We start from the raw sequence: 18,542 nt of genomic DNA on the forward strand, positions 1-18,542 counted from the left end.
TGAGCCCTGGCCTCATGCCCCTCCAGCTAAGCCTTATCTGATTAATGATCCCGGTCCGCTAAAGAATAATTTCACTTATTTGAATTGCACTTCACACCTTTTGTCATATATGCGTATACCTGCATTATCATTTACTTTTTTCTTTAAATCAACTAATTCGGATAAAAAATTTAAAAAACACCTATTGCCTTATGTTAAAAACTAGGAGGCATTATAAAACGATGAAGGCAAAACAATGTTACTATATTTAAAATAATGCGATGAAGTAAACCTAATCATTTAGATCACAGATTCATATACGAGTAATTCTAATTATTGTACAAATATTCAAACCTGAAGCAAGTGGGTCTCAAGGAGGAAGAGACTAGGGTTTGTGAGCCAGCTGTCAGCACCCACAGGACGCCCCGCTCGCGCTGCTTCACGAGGAAATGGGGTGCACTGCCAATAAAACCAAAACTGCATTTTAGCTTTGAGGGTAACGGCGCAGCAAAGGGCAAAGCTTTGCACTCCCCCCTTCTCCCAGCCTGCTTGCGGCCCCGCCCCCACCCCGGGGTTCAGATGGCAGGACACTCGCTGGAGTATGGGGCAGCATCAGGGACAGGCTGGTCAGCTGGAATGGCCGTCCCAGCCCCATGGCGCTTGTATTCTGCATTTCAACAATTCTCTAAAGAAAATGCCTCTTTACTCGGTCAGGAGTTAGGGTGATGCCTTACTATCAAATTAATCCAAAATCCCATGATTTAGGGTGAGATTACTTCTGGGAAGAGTTTTTGTTTTTTTACAAATAATCTATCACTTAAGAATATTTTAGTTGTATCAGAAAACCCAATTCAAGCCAGTGTTTAAAAAAAAAAAAGATGGCTCCCATATCCCCAGTCCTGGGATCCTGGCTTTGGCCATGGCTTGGTTCAGAAGTTCAGCAAGTTGCCATCTGCTGGTTCTACCTCAGTCACATGGGCTTCGTTTTCAGGCCATCCCCACCCATTTTCTATAATTTTATTTTTCTAAATATTTTATTTATTTATCTTTTAGAGGGGAGGGGAAGGAGAGAGGAAGAGAAACATCAATGTATGGTTGCTTCTCGTGCATCCCCTGCTGGGAACTGGCCCCTGCCGGGAACTGGCCCCTGCCAGGAACTGGCCTGCAACCCAGGCATGTGCCCTGACTGGGAATCGAACCTCGATCCTCTGGTTCGCAGGCCCGTGCTCAATCCACTGAGCTACACCAGCCAGGGCACCCACCCATTTTCTTTCTGGCGGGTGTGACTACTTAGAAGAGCCAACAGCCCTTAAGAGCCCTTGCCTCACGCATGCCAGGTTCAGGTCCACTGGCTGCGAGAAAGCTTTTTGCTAGCTCAGACCAAGATCCTGAGGTTCATGCTGATTGAGCCAGTTGATGTGACACCCCACCGCGAGCCCCAGCCAATCACAGTGGCCACAGGGATGAGATGTGGTGACTTACTTAGACCCGAGTCATATTCACCCTTGTAGCCTGGAGAGGCACTCTCCACTGAGAAGCAGGGATGGACCCTCCACCCCCAAATTGGATCTTTTGTGTGAAGGAGGGGACATGGAGACTGGAGAGTCCCCTACTGAGCCATTACCAACATTTAGTACTCTAAACAATGTTGCCAAGAACCCTGTTAGGAGTGAACCTGAGAAACAGATCATAAAATTTCTTGCACTTGAACTCTGTGAATCAGACTCACTGTAACTTTAAGAGAACCTACCCCTAAAACCGAGGAATACAAAGGAAATTCTAGCTAGGAAGGAATGTATAATGTTGGTTTGACAGGCCAGACACTTAATCATCTTGTGCTTTCAGTGGCAGGAACCAATTAGAACCTTAGGAAGCTGTCTGAAGCAAAAACAAAGTTCTCAGGTTATGCACAACCTAATCTCTACAGGTACACAGATGTGGGTCAGTCACAGGAGTATTGGGTGTGAAACTGCTGTTTCTGCCATGAGCCCTCTGGAGTGGCCAAGAGGAAATGCTTCCACTTCTGGCAGAATAAAGGACACAACCTCATGAAGCCAAGAGAACTTGGCCAATGGGATAGTTTTCCTAAGTGTAAGCGCCACCTCGTGGGCAATAAGTGCAACTACAGCGCCATCCTCTCCAAGAGCTGATAGGATAGACCTACCTCCTGATGACTTTCAAAGGCCGTTACACACCACACAGGCAACATTCGGCAGGAAATGCAAAGAAGGACTAAAGGGGCCAGAGTCACATACCCCACGTAATTAAAAACCGGGACTCCAACAAAAAGCTGTGCCTGAGTGTTCACAGCAGTACTATTCCTAACAGCCAAAAGGTGGCAACACCCAAATGTCCATCAACAAGGGATAAACCAAATGTCGTCTATATCCACATGATGTAATATATTACTCAAACACCAAAAGAAATGAGGCACTGACACATGCTACACATAGGTGGACCTCAAAAACGCCGAGTGAAAGAAGCCAGACACAGAAGGCCGCGTGTCAGGAGTCCGCGTACGTGAAACGTCCGGAATGGGGAAAATCCGCAGAGGCAGAAAGTGGATCGGTGGCTGGCGGGGGTGAGGAAAGGAGGCGTCACTACTTAAGGGACACAGGGTCTCCTTCCGGGGTGATGAAAATGTTTTGGAACTAGATAAGAAATGTACTAAGTACAACTTCAATTGTTCTCTTTAAAATGGTCTGTTTTACGCTTTATTTAATAAAGCAGCTGGGGTCTCAGAGCGTTTGGGGTCCCTCAGGCGAGCGGCCTACCCTCTGGGTCTCCATGTCCTTACAACCCTGCAGTGCCTTCTAGCCCTCGCTCAGCTATTTTGTGAAGGATAAAAGGGAACCATACAAGTAATGTAATTACTTATATTGACATTATTTACCTTTTTTGAAAATGAAATAAACACACATGGTAAAAAAATTAGTGAAATGTAAGTCTGGTTCCAAATCTTGTGGCCCCAACAATTTTTTTTGTCCACCTACTTAGTGCCAGTGATTCTGACGCTGCTGGCCTGAAGGCCACACTGTGAGAACTGCCACCCTAGAAAAAATACACACAGTAGGTCATTCTTTGATCCTGCCAGATAGAAACCCTCATCTTTGCTCTTTACTTTTTATCTTGAAATTACGTCCAACTTACAGACGTTTTAAGAATAGTACAACAGTTCCTCATACACTCTATCCAGACTCATCCATTCTTAGCATCCCACCCCATGTGCCCTATAAACTTTCCCCTTCTCACCTCCTATATGTATTTTCTTTTTTTTCTGGACCATCTATGAGAATGTTCCAGATTTCCTGCCCAGTTACCTCAATACTTCGTGGTGTCTGAGCTTTTTACCTTGGATATTCTCTTACATAACCACAGTTTGGTTATCGAACTTGGCAATTTAATTTGATGCACATTGATAGCATACTTGTGGGGGCTTTCGACAACATTAGAAACCCTGGATGGGCAGGATTATCCTGGGGAGGGAAGTGACATTTCTGCTCCAACTCTGCCACCTTAGAGACTCTCAGACCCTGGCTGTGAACCAGGGCCCTCACTCAGCCGTGCTGGCAGCCTCATCTCAGACTTCCGGCTGCAGAACTGTGCGGGATTTCTGTTGTTCGCAGGTCACCCAACCTGTGGCGCGGTTATAGCGGCCCCGACAGACTGAGACAGCATCTGACCTGTGCTCATTCTAGCTCCTACTGCCTCCTCTTCTCAATCCCATTGCCAGAAACGGGGGGCAGAGTGTCACTTCTGTTCGTCACCTGGTAGTAGTAATAATAATAGTAATAGTAATAGTAATAGTAATAATACGAGGGCAAAGAAGCTGAGCATTTTATGGTTTATTTTGAAAGCTCTATCAAAATGTCATGTACCGGTACATCTGAAGTAATCACTGTTCCTCATCTCTCAGTTGGACGGTGTGAACTGGTTGTCGAATGAGATATTGTAATTCTTTGGGAATTTTGCCTTTTCAGAATTCAGATCCCACCTTCCGTTTGGGTTTCAAAAGGCTACCAAGTGAAGTTGACTAATGGGTATAAAGTTTCAGTTTTGTAAGGTTAAACAATTCTGGAGATTGGTTGCACAATAAGGTGAATATATTTAACACGATTGAACTATGTATATACACACCTTAGAAATGGTGAAAGACGGTCAATTTTATTATGCATTTTTCCCACAGTAAGAAAATAATTTTTGAAAAAGGCCACCAAGTGAGACATCTGAGAAGCAGCCCCAGGAGAGAGGGGATGTTTCTGTGGCTCCCAAAGGAGAGACCGGAGCCACAGTCAGCAGGTGTCCTCTGCCTGGCAGGCCAGTTCCAGGGCAGTGTGGGGGTGGGGGGCCCGAGCAGCCCGGGCAGGGATGCTGTGGGCACGGGGTTGGCCTTGATGAGTACAAGGGTGCACTCCAACCTTGAGAGCCTGAAGAATCTGAGCTGAGGCAAGCTCAGCAAATGCTGGAACTTTCTATCCAGGGCTGTCCAATTCACGGCATATTCTGAGGAACAGAAACGTAGGTAAACAAAACAGGACATGTTTTCACAGTCTAGGAGAATAGATGTAACTTCATACAGTCTTGGGGCCTTTCTGGCAGAAAGCTACTGCCGGAAGTTTATCCAAGGAAACAAGTGGACTGGTGGCCAAAGTGTGGTGGACAGAGCACTTACTTGCAAAACCATCAAACGACTTAAATGTCCGTTTAAAAACAAAACCAGTGACCACTTGGCGGCATTCAGAGGGAGGAGACACCACTCTGTGTTAAGTAAAAGGAAGACTGGGATGGGGGGTGATGGGGGGCAGGAAGCGCAGAAAGAGAGGAAACACTGCCCCTTTCTGCTTCTCCTCTCCCTGCGGACTGGCTTTCGCCACTTGAATATTCATGAGGCCAACAAAGAGCGCCTCAGCCTGGTGTAAGGTTCCAGCCTCCACTCCCAGGAGACTGATGGGCCAGCAGGGGTCAGACGTCCGTTCCTAAGTCAGTTGGCTGTGGCTGGAAGACAGGGGTTGCACGACACTCACTTGCAGCTGTGCCCACTCCCTAAGCAGGGCTGCTGGGTGGTGGGCAGCCTGGAGATGCCCACGCTTGCTCAGCAGTGCAGCCTAGAACCAACTGGCAGCACCTGTACCACCAGGTAGCTTCTCAGCGATGCAGGATCCTAGGTTCCAGCCCACACCTATGAATCCAGCCTGCATTTTCACAAGGTCCTAGGGGTCTGTAAGTGCCCTAAGGTTTGAGGGACTTTATCATGAAAGTCCCTTTCTGGTTTATCACAAGGACAGTGGACTCCCATTTCCTTCCTTCCTACCCTGTCCCTTTCCTTATTAAAACAACTTCACTGAAATACGGAACTCACACACCATTCAAAGTATACAAATTTTTTTTTCAGAATTTTGTATTTAGCATCACAATTTTTAGGACATTTTCATTGTCCTAAAATGAAACCTGTCCTCCCTGGCTGTCATCCTCCATTTCCAGGACTGTCATCGCTGCAGAAGGAAGTTCTGTGTCCAGTAAGGAGTTAATCCCAATTCCCGCCTCCCCCCAGCCCCCAGCAACCAGCGGTCTGCTTTGTCTCTTCAGATTTGCCCGTTCTGGGCATTTCCTATAAATGAATCATATAGTACAAGTTGTGGGGGGGGGCAAAAATAGGTTTATAGTCGAGAGTATGCAAAACAGACTTTATTCTTGTATTACTTATTATTGTCTTATTTTCCACACCCGTAACCCTATTATTGCCCCACCCTGTTTGTGGCCTCTTGTGACTGGCTTTTTTCACTTAGGTTCCCACACAAGGTTCATCCACGTTGCAGCTTTAATCAGTGCTTCACTCCTTTTCATGGTTGAATGACATTCCACCACACAGAAAGGCCAAATTTTGTGTACCCATTCACCTGTTGACGACCATTTAGGCTGTTTCCACCCTTTGCCTGTTGCAAATAGTGAACATCAGTACACCAGGGTTTGTCTGGGCACCCACCTTCAATTCTTTAGGGTATATCTCTAGGATGGAGTTGTTGGATCACATCATAATTCTACATGTAACTTTTGGGGGAGCTGCCAAACTGTTTTCCAGAGTGGCCATAATTGTTTTACACTCCCGTCAGTGTCCAATGTATGAGAACGGATGAGGGTTCCGATTTGTCCACATCCTCGCCAACACTTACTTTCCTTTACAAAAAAAATGACAGCAGCATCACGTTTCCTCTGCCGAGTAGGGCTGCTCTTCCAAAACTGCTGATTGGGGACAGTTGTGCCCCAGCTGTGCCCCAGAGACAACAGCATTCAGTGGCAGGGTGACCACATCCATGCACCCCTACATTTCGGTCATTGAGCTCCTGCCAGTACCCTTTGTCACTTTTTTCTTCCAGTGGGATCCATCTTCAGTAAATGCACCACTGTCCACTGGGTTGCTCGTGCCCAGATTCAACCCAAGAATTACCCTCGCCACTTCCTTCCCCTTCATCCCCCATGTCCAATTCGCCACCAACTCCTGCTGATCCCACCTGCAAAACACATCTTAGATCCGCTCCATTCTCCCCAGTTCCTGCTGCCATCATCCTAGACCAAGACACCAGGACCTCTCACATGCATTCCTTGGTTTGTTCTTAACCACCTGTATTGATAATCTACTGCTACCTAAGAAATCACTACACAACAGCAGCTTAGCCCTGACCGGTGTGGCTCAGTGGGTTGGGTGTCACCTCACAAAGCGGAAGGTCACCCCCGTCAGGGCACTTGCCTGGGCTGCAGGTTGGGTCCCCAGGCGGGGCACCTACAGATGGCAACCAAATCGATGTTTCTCGTTCACATCAACATTTCTCTCCCTCTCTTTCTCCCTCCCTTCCCAGTCTCTAAATTTAAAAAAAAAAAAAAAGTAGCACATGTTTGCAGCCCAGCAGCTAGCTGTCTGCTTCCTGACAGAATTATAGCCATCTACAGGCCTCTTCATTCTATACGGTCGCCCTCTCCTTTAGTTCAAGAGTCCAAATAGAACTCATTAAAGACCTTTTTGGGTTTCCTGGGAACCTTCTGGGACTGCACACCATTAGGCAACGAGCCACATCCACGAATCTCCCTGAAAGGAGACCTTCCTACCTCAGGCTCCTGCTGCAAGGCCAGCAGATCAATGCCCTTAAGCTTCCTAGAAGCCCTGTTGTTTGGCTGAGAGAATCTGTGAGATGCATCCTGAATCTTTTGAAAGGATCTCTGCCACGAGTGAAGAGTTGTTTGAGGTCTTAAAATACCACAGTCACAGCTTTTGCTTTTATTTTAGCTTTAGGCCGTGTTATGGATGGAATGTTTGTGTACCCCCCGACACGTTGAAGTGCTATCCCCCCCCCATGTAAAGGTGTTTGGAGGTGGGGCCTTTGGGTGTAATTAGGTTTAGATGAGACCACGAGGGTGGGACCCCCATGTTGGGGTTAGTGTCCTTATGAGAGGGAAGGAGAACACGAGTTCGCTCTCTCTCCACCACGTGAGGACACATGGACGAGGCCACTTGCCTGTGAGCCAAGAAGAAGTCTTTCACCAGGAACCGAATCTGTCAGCACCTCCATCTTGGACTTTCCAGCCTCCAGACCCAGAACGAATGTCTATTCTTAAGACACCCCCTCCACAGGGCTTTGTTACAGCAGCTCTAGCTGTAAGACAGAGGTTGGTACTGAGCAGGAAGGTACTGTTGCAGCAAATACCTAAAAAGTGTGGAAGTGGCTTTGGAGAATGGATAGTGGGTAGAAGCTGGGAGTTTTGAGGTGCGTGCCAAAAATACGGATGTTAAGGGCAATTCTGGGGCCAGGGCATAGAAAGAAAAAGGGAGAACTGGAGAAAAGCCTTCTATTTTCTTAGAGTGTGCATACATAATCGCGAACAGGATGGTGATAGAAATAAGTATGGTAAGGTCCATCTTGTTAGGCGATCCTTGTTATGAAGTGGCAAAGAACTTGGCTGAACTGGGTCCCAGTGCTTTTGCAAAGTAGAACTTGGGAGCAATGAAACTGGATATTCAGCTGAGATTTCCAAGTACAGTGTTTGAAGAACAGTGTGGTTCATCCTGACAAATTATAACAAAATGTGAAAGGCAAGAGATGAATTGAAGACCTAGCTGTTACACACAAGGAATCAGAACTTAAAAGATCAGAATTCTTAGCCTGTCTGTATTGCAGAAAAGCGAGAAAGTATGTTTGCAAAATACCAAAGGGTATGACTGGACTATCACTTGATAAAGAGGTTATTGGATTATACAAGCAGAAACACCCCACATTTGAACAAGAGGACCAAGACAGGAAGAAAAGAAGGAAGGCGTTCAGACTCTTTCCTTTCCACAAGACAGCACAGTAAAGCTATGGGGCTGCGAACGTGCTCTATTCTTCAAGGAAAAGGAAAGTGACCACAAAGGCAATTCAGAAACCATCAGGGCCACTGCCTGGGTTTCAACGGACCAGAGCCTTCCCCTGAAGACACAGTGGCAGGGCCACCCAGCGGAGCCTTGGGGGTTGGAACCTCCTCTAGCAGAGCAGCAATGCCAGTGGGTCCAGAGGACAGAGCATGGAACCAGGCGCTTATTCTGCAGCCTTAAGAGCTAACAGTAATGGCCTTGTTGGGTTTTGGACTTGCTTGGGATCCACGGCCCCTTTCGTCCTTCTGATCTGTCCCTTTTAGATTGGGAATGTCTCTCCTATGCCTGTCTCATAACTGCATTTTGGAAGCAAAAGAGCACCCAGGATGGAAGCCACAGTCTTTCTGTAACCTAATCTTAGACGAGACATCCCTTCACTAGTAGCAACTCCCGGGATCAAGCCACATGAACACCAAGACGTGGGTACCATGGAAGGCTATCTTAGTGGCTGCCTGCCACCGCCACCCCCAGACACAGTGGAGGAAGCCTCTCCTTTCCCAGCACTCTGCCTTCTCCATTCATTGATTCCTTCAACAGCTATTTATTAAACACCTGCAGTGGGCTGAGTGAGTGTTAAGAATGGAACCAACTATACAGATTAGTCTTTCCCTTGTTGAGATACTTATTCTAGTGGGGAAGGACACTACAGGATAAAAACCGAATAAATATATAAATAAAAATTGTGATAAGCACAAAGAAGTAAGTTATGCTAACAGGAATATCTGACATAGATTAGGGACAGCATTAGGCACTGTCTCTCTGATAAAACGGTATTGAGAATGTGGCTTAAGAGTGTGCGGAAATTAGGCTGTGTGTGTGCGTGTGTGTGTGCGCGCGCGCATGCGCGCGCGTGCTGGGAGAGGAGAGTAAACTTCTAGGTAGAGGGAAAGCACGTGCAGCTGCCGGACTGAGAGGGTCTGAGGGCAGGGACCCTGTCTCTGCATCTGTCACACAGCACGGTGCCCAGCACACGTGGTGCCAAATTCTTACTGAATCAGTGAGTGCGTGAATGAATCCAAGGCACCTTCTCTTTCCTGTTAGTGACAATGTCAGTTCAAGTCATTCAGAAAACTTCCCCCCAAGTTTACTGCTAGATCACTGTCCTTACTGGTATCAGGCGGCACAGGCAAAGCTGCCATAAAAAGAAGACTCAAATCCATAAAAGCTCAAAACAGAGGTTTATTCCCTTTCCCATGTAACAGTCTGGGTGGATGTTTAGGTTGATGGCGTGGACTTCTCCTCCACTCAGGAACCGCCCATCTTGAGGCCTTGCCGTCTCCAGAACTTGGTTATCATCTTCCAGGCAACAGAGTAAATGAGAGCACAGGAAGCACCTGCTGACGGATCTTCTGAGCTAAACCTGGAAACTCTGCATATCTCCTCTGCTAACTTTCCATTATGGAGGGCACATGGCCATTCACAGCCATTCACCTATTTTAAGGGGTGAAGAACGTACTATAGGCATACAGACAATGGAGGGGATAATTATGCCTGCACCATAATATCAAATTATGTATTTGCCTTGTCCTCTGGTATAATGCACAGGAAACTGAAATTAATGTAGAGAGAAAAAAAACTTTGGATTCCCCACCCTCACCCTTATCAAGTCCTTCATTCACCAAAAGGCACCTTCATCCATGCAGCTGCTTAAGCCACACACCTAGAAGTTATCCTTGATTTGTTTCTTATTCCCACCTTCCACAATGAATCCTTTGGGAAGTCCTTCAACTCCACCAAAATACAACCCCACCTACTCTACCTTTATGGCCGCCTCCTTAGCCCGGGTACCATCATAATCTCTCGTCTGGATTATTCTAATAGCCTCTTAACAGCTCTCCTTGCCTCCACTCTCCCTTGCCGGTATTCTCTATACTGCAGGGTGATCTTTTAAAACATAAACGTGATCACACCACTCTCCCTTAAAGTCTCCCAATGGCTTAGAATAAAATCTCAAGTCCTTATCCCGACCCCTAAGGGTGTGTGTGACACTGCCCCGACCACCTCTCCAACCTCATCCTTTGTCACTCTCTGCTGTGCACTCTGCTCCAGCTATAATCACCTTCTTGCTGCTCCCTGAACACATTTAGCTTATTTCCACCTTAAAACCTCTGTGCTTGCTGTTCCATTTGCCCAGACGTCTCTTGGAGTCCCAACAGGCAGTATCTTCTAATTCTCAGGTCTCAGCTTCCCTGTTACCTCCTGGAGGACCTTCCCTGACCATCTAATAGGAAAAAAAATCCTCACATCCATCCATTCTTTTATCTCAGCACTCTGTTCACTTTCCTCTTGGCGTCTACAAACTGTGTTTTTTTCCGGTTTATTTTCTGCTTTCCTTTCCTGAAAAGGAGCAGCTACCGTGTCTTGTTCTTAGTGTTTCCCTAGGGTTTCCCCAATAAGCCTGGCACACGGCGGTGCTCAGTAAAGAAGTGAATGAGTGAAGAACCATCGAGCGGGATCAGCCAAAAGCTCCTGCAAGGTCCTTTCCCCGGTTGCTGGTTTAATAAGGAGCACAAACCGGGACCACTTCTCAGCTGTCCGCGAACTCGGCTCTCTGGGCCTGTTACCTAAACTGTAAACGGGGACAAAGGACTTACGCGTACTCACCTGGGAGGGACAGATACCTATATTGTAAAGAAAAAGGGAACTAATGGAGGAAAAGAGTTTCAGGTAAAATTCACGCTCCACATGTAGAACTAGTATAGCTATTACCGTACACAATTCTGTGCTCTTACCGCGGAAACCGTCCGGGGCCTCAGCGTCCTCTCCTCTACCAGGAGTCAACGTACCCGAGTCGACGCCAGCGGGGAGGACAGAGGGGTGTGAACACCCACGGGGCTACTCGAGTCCGGTCCAGCTCCGCCGGCCCGCCGGGTCGGGTCTGGCCCAATGCGTCATCAGAGCGGCGCCCGCACGGCAGAGGGCCCCGGGGCCTGTCTTGGCCGTGGCGCACCGGGGAGACCCTGGCGGGCGCCTGCAAATCACCCGCGCGGTTTGGGGGCGCTCGGGAATCCCGGCGGTCGGCGGCGAGGGGCGCGTGGAGCTGCCGCGGCTCGGAGCCGGGCGGCGGGCGGGGCTGCCCAGAGCTCGGGCGGGGCGCGGCGCCGGCGGGCGGGCGGCGGGCGGGGCTGCCCGGCGCCGGTGTCCCGGCGATGTGTGGCGCTGAAGCGGCCTCGGGAGCAGCAGCAGCGGCGGCGACGGGCTCGGCCTCGGCATCGCGGCGGTGTCGGCGGCGGAGGCGGAGGCGCAGGCTCCTCCTTAGGACCTGGCGAGCCCGGGCCTAAGCGGCGGCCCCACGCGGCCCTTGCACGGCGCCCCGAATCGGGGCGCTTTCCGGTTCGCCCTGCCGCGGGAGCCTGAGTCCCCGGCCGGGGATGAGGCCGGGAAGCAGCCTGGCAGGGCCCAGCACAAAGGCTTGTCCCCAGGGGCCGCCGCCGCCGCCGCCGCTGCCGCCGCCAGCCTAGAGCCGCCTGCCGAAGCGGAGCAGGCGCCGGGACCCACATCCCCACCAGCGCCTGGGGGCGGCTGCCGCCCGTCTCCCCAAGGCCCCGGGGCCCGAGCGCCGAGCCCCGTGCTCCCTCGGCTACGGTGGGATCGGGCGGCTGCACAGCCTCCGTCTCTCCCGGCCGTGGGGGCCCTGCGGAGCATGTCGGAGGAGAGCGCCATGGAGAGAGCCATCAAGGTAAGGGGGAGCTGCCGCCTTCCTTCCCGCTTTGTCCCCGCGGCGCTCCTGTCGGCTCCGGCCTCGGAGCGGAGAGAACTCCGAGTGAGAGGTTCCAGCGACGTCCCGGTTTCGGTCTGTCCGGGATTCCGCGGCCTGCCTTTTACAGCCCGGGGGCGAAGGCTTCGTGCGTGTGTCGGGAGGGAGCTCCGACTAACCTGGTTGAAGCGGGAATGTGATTTTTGCCCAGCTAGTGCGGGAGGTGGGTGGGTGGAGATACCAGATGGGAATGGTACGGAGGGGGCCTACTGCTCTTCTTTCGATCACTCCCCCTGTTCCCGCATTTGCTTCGGGACGATCTGCTCGGAGACCTGGCGTCACCCATCCCTCCTGGAAACCTGCAGTTTCAGAAGGAGGTGGTTCGCCTTCTTACAAGCCCCGTCCTTTGGCCAATAGATTATTCTCACTTGCCCGTGTGTTCCCCTCCCCTTTTCCTCTCCCCTCGCCTCCTGGGGAGCACCGAGTTTATTTAGGAAGAGCTAAAGGTGTCCTGTGACTCACTGCTCTGTTAACCAAAAGAAAAGCAACTATGTGTTCTAAAATGACCCAAATAAAATGACCAGTTTTCTAAAACCAGTTTTACTCTTTTGTGTGTGTGTGTGACTCTTTGAGGCACTAGGGCACTAAGACCAAGATACCTAGATGTGACTAGAAAATGATCTTGTGTATGAACATGAAGCTTAAAGTTTAATAGGTATTATTTACTTATTTTAAGTAAGTACAACTCAGTACATTTAAGAATTTCATTTTATTTTGAGGGACAGGCATTCATTGGCGATTTAGGGTTATTTTCACTTTCAAGGCACAATCACTATTACCAATAACTAATTAAAAACATAAACTTCTAACGACTTTTTGGGTGGTAAAGCTTATAGAAATCATCAGCCTTTCCAAAGAAACTTCACCTTTTAAAAGATACACCAAGCTCTGGCTGGTGTAGCTCAGTGGATTGAGCGATGGTTCTGTGACTCAAAGGGTGGTCAGTTCAATTCCCAGTCAGGGCACATGCCCGGGTGGTGAGCCAGGTCCCCAGTAGGGGGCGTGTGAAAGGCAACCCCACATTGATGTTTCTCTCCTCTCCCTCCCTTCCCCTCTCTCTAAAAAGAAAAATCTTAAAAAAATTAAAGATACATCAAAATATAATGTACACATTAAGGAACATCAAAACTTTTAAAAAATCTTCACCAGAGGACATGTTTCCATTGATTTTAAAGAGGGGGAAGGGGGGGGAGAGAGAAACAGATTGGTTGTTTCTTGTATGCACCCCAACCGGGGAACTGAACCCCCAACCCAGGCATGTGTCCTGATGGTGCACAGAATGACTCCCCAGCGCACTGAGCCATGAGGCCAGGGCAGGAGAGTCACATGTTTAATAAGAGAAATGAAGGTTCTGAAAGACTGCTCTGACGGGCCAGTATCTCCAAAGAGATAAACACAGTTTAACTGTTTTAGAAAAACTTTAACTCGGCTCATTAACAAGGTGGAAACCATGAGGACTCACCCTGTAGAGAGGCTGATGGCCCTTGTCCCTGAAATGTGGAGCCAACCGGGCATAGATCCGTCGGCTGCAGAAATAGGCTGCGAGCTGGGCGATACAGCAGAACACTTGTTAGCACCCAGCACCTAGGAGGGAACGTGACGGAGTGAGCTCAGCTGCAGAGAAATCAAGGTCATCATAAACCAGTACATGTCTTGTTGTTACTGTAGAATTTCAGTTCAAGCTCAGCCGACACAACTACAGTAAAATTCAGAAGACTCTGTAAAGGCAGATCCCATCCATGTGAAAGTAGGTTTCAAACCAACATTTCAGCTAATACTAGAATTTACTCTCCGGATACTGTCATGCATATACATGTAAATAAATGAACAGGGTTTTTTGTCATTAAATAAGAGGGCCTGATGTACCCATTTTTCTTTTCTTTTTTTAGATTTTATTTATTTATCTTTAGAGGGGAAGGGAAGGAGAGAGGGAGAAAAACATCAATGTATGGTTGCCTCTGGTGTGTCCCCAGTCGGGAACTGGCCTGCAACCCAGGCATGTGCCCTGACTGGGAATTGAACCACGATCGTGGTGTTTGCAGGCCTGTGCTTAATCCACTGAGCTACACCAGTTAGGGCCCATTTTTCTTAGTTTAGATTTTATTGATACAGGGTCGAGACTTAGATTGTATTGATACAGGGTCAAGACTTACTGCCTAAAGTTACATAACCGGTTGTGAATTAAAGCACGTGTGGCAGGTTTCTGAATTCAACAGGTATTGTCCACTTTGTGCCCGCTGCCCTCTTAGGCACCCGTGGTGCAAAGCCAGCCTCCTGATGTCCCTGCTCTCACGGAGCTTATATGCTAGGTGGCAGAATTAGGTAATACACGTTGCTAGGTGGTTGTAAGTAAGAAGTATAAAAAGGTGGGGAGTACTATTTTAGGAAGATTGGTCAGGAAAGGCCTCTCTGAGGAGGTGACATTTCCATAAAGCTCTGAAGGGAATGAAGGAACAGACCTCCACTGTCTTGGGGAGGAATATTACCGGCAGTGGGAACGGCAGGTACAAAGTACCAGTTGGTGGAGGTTCTGTGTGATTCAGAACAGCACGGTGGCTGCAGTGCAGTGGGTCTGTGTAGACTGTTAGAAATAATGGGAAGCCAGAGAACATGGGGCCCCGCAGACCATTGTAGGAACTTTGGCTTTGATCCTAAGTAGAATGGGAAGTCCCGGAGAGTTCTGAGCAGAAGAGGGCCTCGTGGGCAGATAGAAATGGGCAGGCATTGTTACTTAGTGGTTACAACAGTGTCTGAAGGTAGGCTCATGGGTTTAAATCTCAGCCTTGCCATTGGTTAACCGTGTCCTTGAGTAAGTCTTCTTCACCTCATTGTCCCTTAGTTTCTTCATCCATAGGAGATAAAAACATTGTCCAGCTCAAAGGGTATTTTTGAGGATTTAATGAGCAATTAACTATATCTAAATGTGCTGATAACAATAGCTAACATTTAGTAAGAGCTTGGAGAATACTGGTGTATAGCAATCTAAGAGTGATTTAGAAAGACTTGCTGTGTTCTTCACTTGGTCGGGATTGCCCAATCTAATGTTCTAGGGTTTTTTTATTTTGTTTTTTAGCCTTCGCATGCATGACCGGTCATTGGTGATTCTTCCTACTGATTTGGGTATACCCGACCCATACAAATTGGTGGGCGTGAAAATGCCTGAACTGACAGCCAGTTCAGTACTGGAAGGCACTAGCACTAGAATGACTAGAATGTACTCCCTTGGAAGCGAGCCAGCAGCACAGCAGACGCAACTTTTGGACTGTAGCGTTGCGTTGCATTTGTAGTTTTGCGTTTTTGAGGCTGTTTCTCAAGTGGTGGGAACTGAGACCTGCAGAGTTCAGCTGAAAAAGCTGTTTTCCTGGGAAGTAACCATAGCACTTAAACTTAGGCTGTGTGACTCACCAAGGACAGGCTGATTGGGATTGGGCTTTGGCGGGGATTCCATTGGATCTCTTGGTCAGTTTGGGGACAGTGGCCATCTAATACTGTCCTGTAATCCATGACTAAAAATTCTCTGAGACTTAGGATCTAGCATGTGTTTTATCCATGTGCACTTGGGAAGAGTATATATACATTCCTCTGTCATTGGGTGGGGTGCTCTGTAGATGTCAGTTGGGTCAGGGTGGTTGATAGTATTGTCTTCTATAGCCCTGCTGATTTTCAGTGTAGCTTCTCTGTCCATTACTGAGAGTGGGAAGTACTGAAATCTCCAGCTGTTATTTTTGAATTATCTGTTTTCCCCTTAAAATCTGTCAGTTTTTGGACTCTATTAGGTGCATTTATATATGTTTATAATGGTCATACCTTCCTGCTGAATTGACCTTTTTATCATTATAAAAAGGGCCTTCCTTCTCTAGTAACATCCTTTATTTTAACGTCTGTTTGGTCTGTGGTCGGTTTAGCTACTCCAGCTGGTAAAATACACACAATGGAATTTACCATCTTAACCATTCTCCAGTGTCCAGTTCAAGGGTACCAAATACATTCATAATTTTGTACAACCATCACCACCATCCATCTTCAGACTCTTCATCTTTTAAAACTCAAGTTCTGTACTCGTTGGTTTGGACTATCCTGAGGACTCCACATAAGCGGAATCACCCAGTATTTGCCTTTTTGTGACTGGCTAGTTTCAGATACTTCACATTATGATGTTCTCAAGACGTGTCTGTGTTGTAGCACATTGCAGACTTTCCTTTCCTTTTATGGTTGGAGAATGTTGCATTCTAAGTATCCGCCACGTTTGGCTCATCCAGCTGTCAGCAGACACTTGGGTTGCTTACACGTTTTAGCTATTGTGAAGGATGCCACTGTGAACATGGACGTACAGATCTCTCTTCTACAAGACCCTACTTTCAGTCCTTTTGGATATATACTCAGAAGTGGAATTGCTGGATTATATGGTAATTCCATTTTTAATTTTTTGGGAAATTGTTTTCCCTAACAGCTGTGCCATTGTGTACCCCACCAACAGGGCACAGCGTTCCAGTTTCTCCACATCCTCATCAGCACTTGTTATTTTCTGCCTTTCGCAGCCACCCTAATGAGTGTGAGTTTTGCTTTTCATTTTTTTCATGCTTAGTAACGCTGAGAATCTTTTCATGTGCTTATTGACCATTGTGTTATCTTTGGAGGAATGTGTGTTCTAGTCCTTTGCCCATTTTTTTGAATTGGGTTCTAGTTTTTTTATATATTCTGGATATCAATCTTTATCAGATATATGATGTGCAAATATTTTCTACCATTCGGTGGATAGCCTTTTTTCACTGTTAATAGTGTTTTTTGATGCACAGAATTTTAAAATTTCATTCAGTCCATTTTGTGTATTTTTATTTTATTGCCTGTTCTAGATCCAATGTTGCGAAACTCTTGTCTGATGTTTTCTTCTAAGAGTTTTATTGTTTTAGGTCTTATATTTAGGTCTTTGACCCATTTGGGGTTAATTTTTGAATACAGTGTTAAGAGTTCAACTTCATTCTTTTGCATATGGATATCCAGTTTTCCCAGCACCATTTGTTAAAATCCTTTTATTTTTAACCTATTTCCATCTTTGAGTCTAAAGTGTCTCTCTCATAGACAGCATTTATAGTTGAATCTTTTCTTTTAATCCAGTAAATATTTAATATCGATTTTTATTAATTTATTTTTGTTATATATAAATACATTTAATTGACTTATTACTTTGTGCACATTATTATTTACAAGAACAAGCAATGGGTAGATTTGCCTGTGGGTCGCAGTTTGCTAACACCAGGTCTAGAAGGATTCTCGAGAATTGCATCGTGCCATGGATTTCTGTCCTTAAGGCAGGGTACGTGCTTCTTTAGTAGAACCCACTCACATGTTTGTCACTGATGGCTCTGAAGTATTCCGTAATTTCCTTCAGTAAAGTGTATGAACTGACCCATACCTTCCTATCTCCATTGTCATTAAAATATGTGAGAAAATACGCTATCAAAACATAGCAGAGTTGATGGCTGAGACAGTGTTACTTCTTTTTTTAATTTTATTTTATGGGTTTTGAGAGAGAGGATTTGTTTTTCCACGTATTTATGTACATACGTATTCATTGTATGTGCCCTGACGGGTGGAACCCTCACCCTTGGCATAACAGGACAGTGCTCCAACCAACTGGGCTACCTGGCCAGGGCTGGAGAGTCTTACTTCTTTGGCCCAGCTGGGCTTAGTGAAGCCTTAGCACTGGTGAGCGTTTACAGCACCATTAACAAAGGTGCAAGAATTAAACCTCCCTGACTGGTGTGGTTCAGTTGACTGGGTGTCGTTCTTCAATTCCCCATCAAGGCACATGCCTGGGTTGCAGGTTCTGTCCTTGGTCAGAGCGTGTATGAGAAGAACCAATGTTTCCCTCTCTTTCTCCCTCCTTTCCCCTCTCTCTAGAAGTCAATAAATAAAATCTAAAAAAAAAATCAACCTAGGAAAGAGGAAAAGAGGTATAAGAAAAACAGGGTTCAGAAGCCAGGACAGTAAAGAAGCCTGGTAGTGCCTCTCTTACCTTCTGCGAAGCCGGATGTCAGAACTCCAGCTGGGGCCTCTGCAAGCTGAACTGTCCTGGCTGTGCACGGGGTAGAGTGCCGTCTTAATAAGCACTAGTACGGTGGTGAGTGGGTCTTAATGAGCGTCAGCACAGTGATGAACTGGCTCTAATGCCCGGAACTGGGCATATGAACCATACTTTGCTCTGATTATAACAAATAATTCCATGGAACAAATCGTTATTTTTCATTGAATCCCCTATAAATGCATGTTTTCATTCGAGTCGGGGAGAGGTTTGGCAGAGAACTTGACCATGTAGCTTAGACTATGCTCCATCTCCCTTTGTCCCAGGACTGTATTTATTCTCCCCCTTCGCTGACACTTCTAAACCCAACAGGCCATGCAGTG

At 47.2% G+C, this 18,542-nt stretch overlaps 1 protein-coding gene and 1 long non-coding RNA gene across 5 annotated transcripts in view; one reads left to right on the forward strand and one right to left on the reverse strand.

The window, feature by feature from the left end:
• Positions 1 to 9,539: 9,539 nt before the first annotated feature.
• On the reverse strand, positions 9,540 to 11,496 carry LOC118991107 (uncharacterized). 2 transcript variants are annotated; one of them, XR_005067351.1, is made up of 2 exons: positions 11,113 to 11,496; positions 9,540 to 10,944 (listed from the first exon to the last, which is right to left on the reverse strand). It is a non-coding gene; the product is annotated as an uncharacterized LOC118991107 (long non-coding RNA). The 2 variants fall into 2 exon arrangements; XR_005067350.1 differs by having other exon boundaries at positions 9,540 to 11,001.
• An 84-nt stretch (positions 11,497 to 11,580) lies between these two features.
• MAPKAPK5 (MAPK activated protein kinase 5) overlaps positions 11,581 to 18,542 on the forward strand; it is a 30,813-nt gene continuing 23,851 nt past the window's right edge. The window contains exon 1 of one of the 3 annotated variants that reach the window (XM_037052116.1): positions 11,581 to 12,059. In XM_037052116.1, the coding sequence (XP_036908011.1) occupies positions 12,024 to 12,059 (36 nt within the window). In that variant the 5' untranslated portion in view covers positions 11,581 to 12,023. The remainder of the gene's footprint in view (positions 12,060 to 18,542) is intronic. The other 2 variants (XM_037052114.1, XM_037052115.1) reach the window with 2 other exon arrangements.

This window comes from Sturnira hondurensis, unplaced genomic scaffold (assembly GCF_014824575.4).
Source record: "Sturnira hondurensis isolate 20B ecotype Veracruz unplaced genomic scaffold, ASM1482457v3 Scaffold0007406, whole genome shotgun sequence".
Classification (NCBI taxonomy): domain Eukaryota; kingdom Metazoa; phylum Chordata; class Mammalia; order Chiroptera; family Phyllostomidae; genus Sturnira; species Sturnira hondurensis.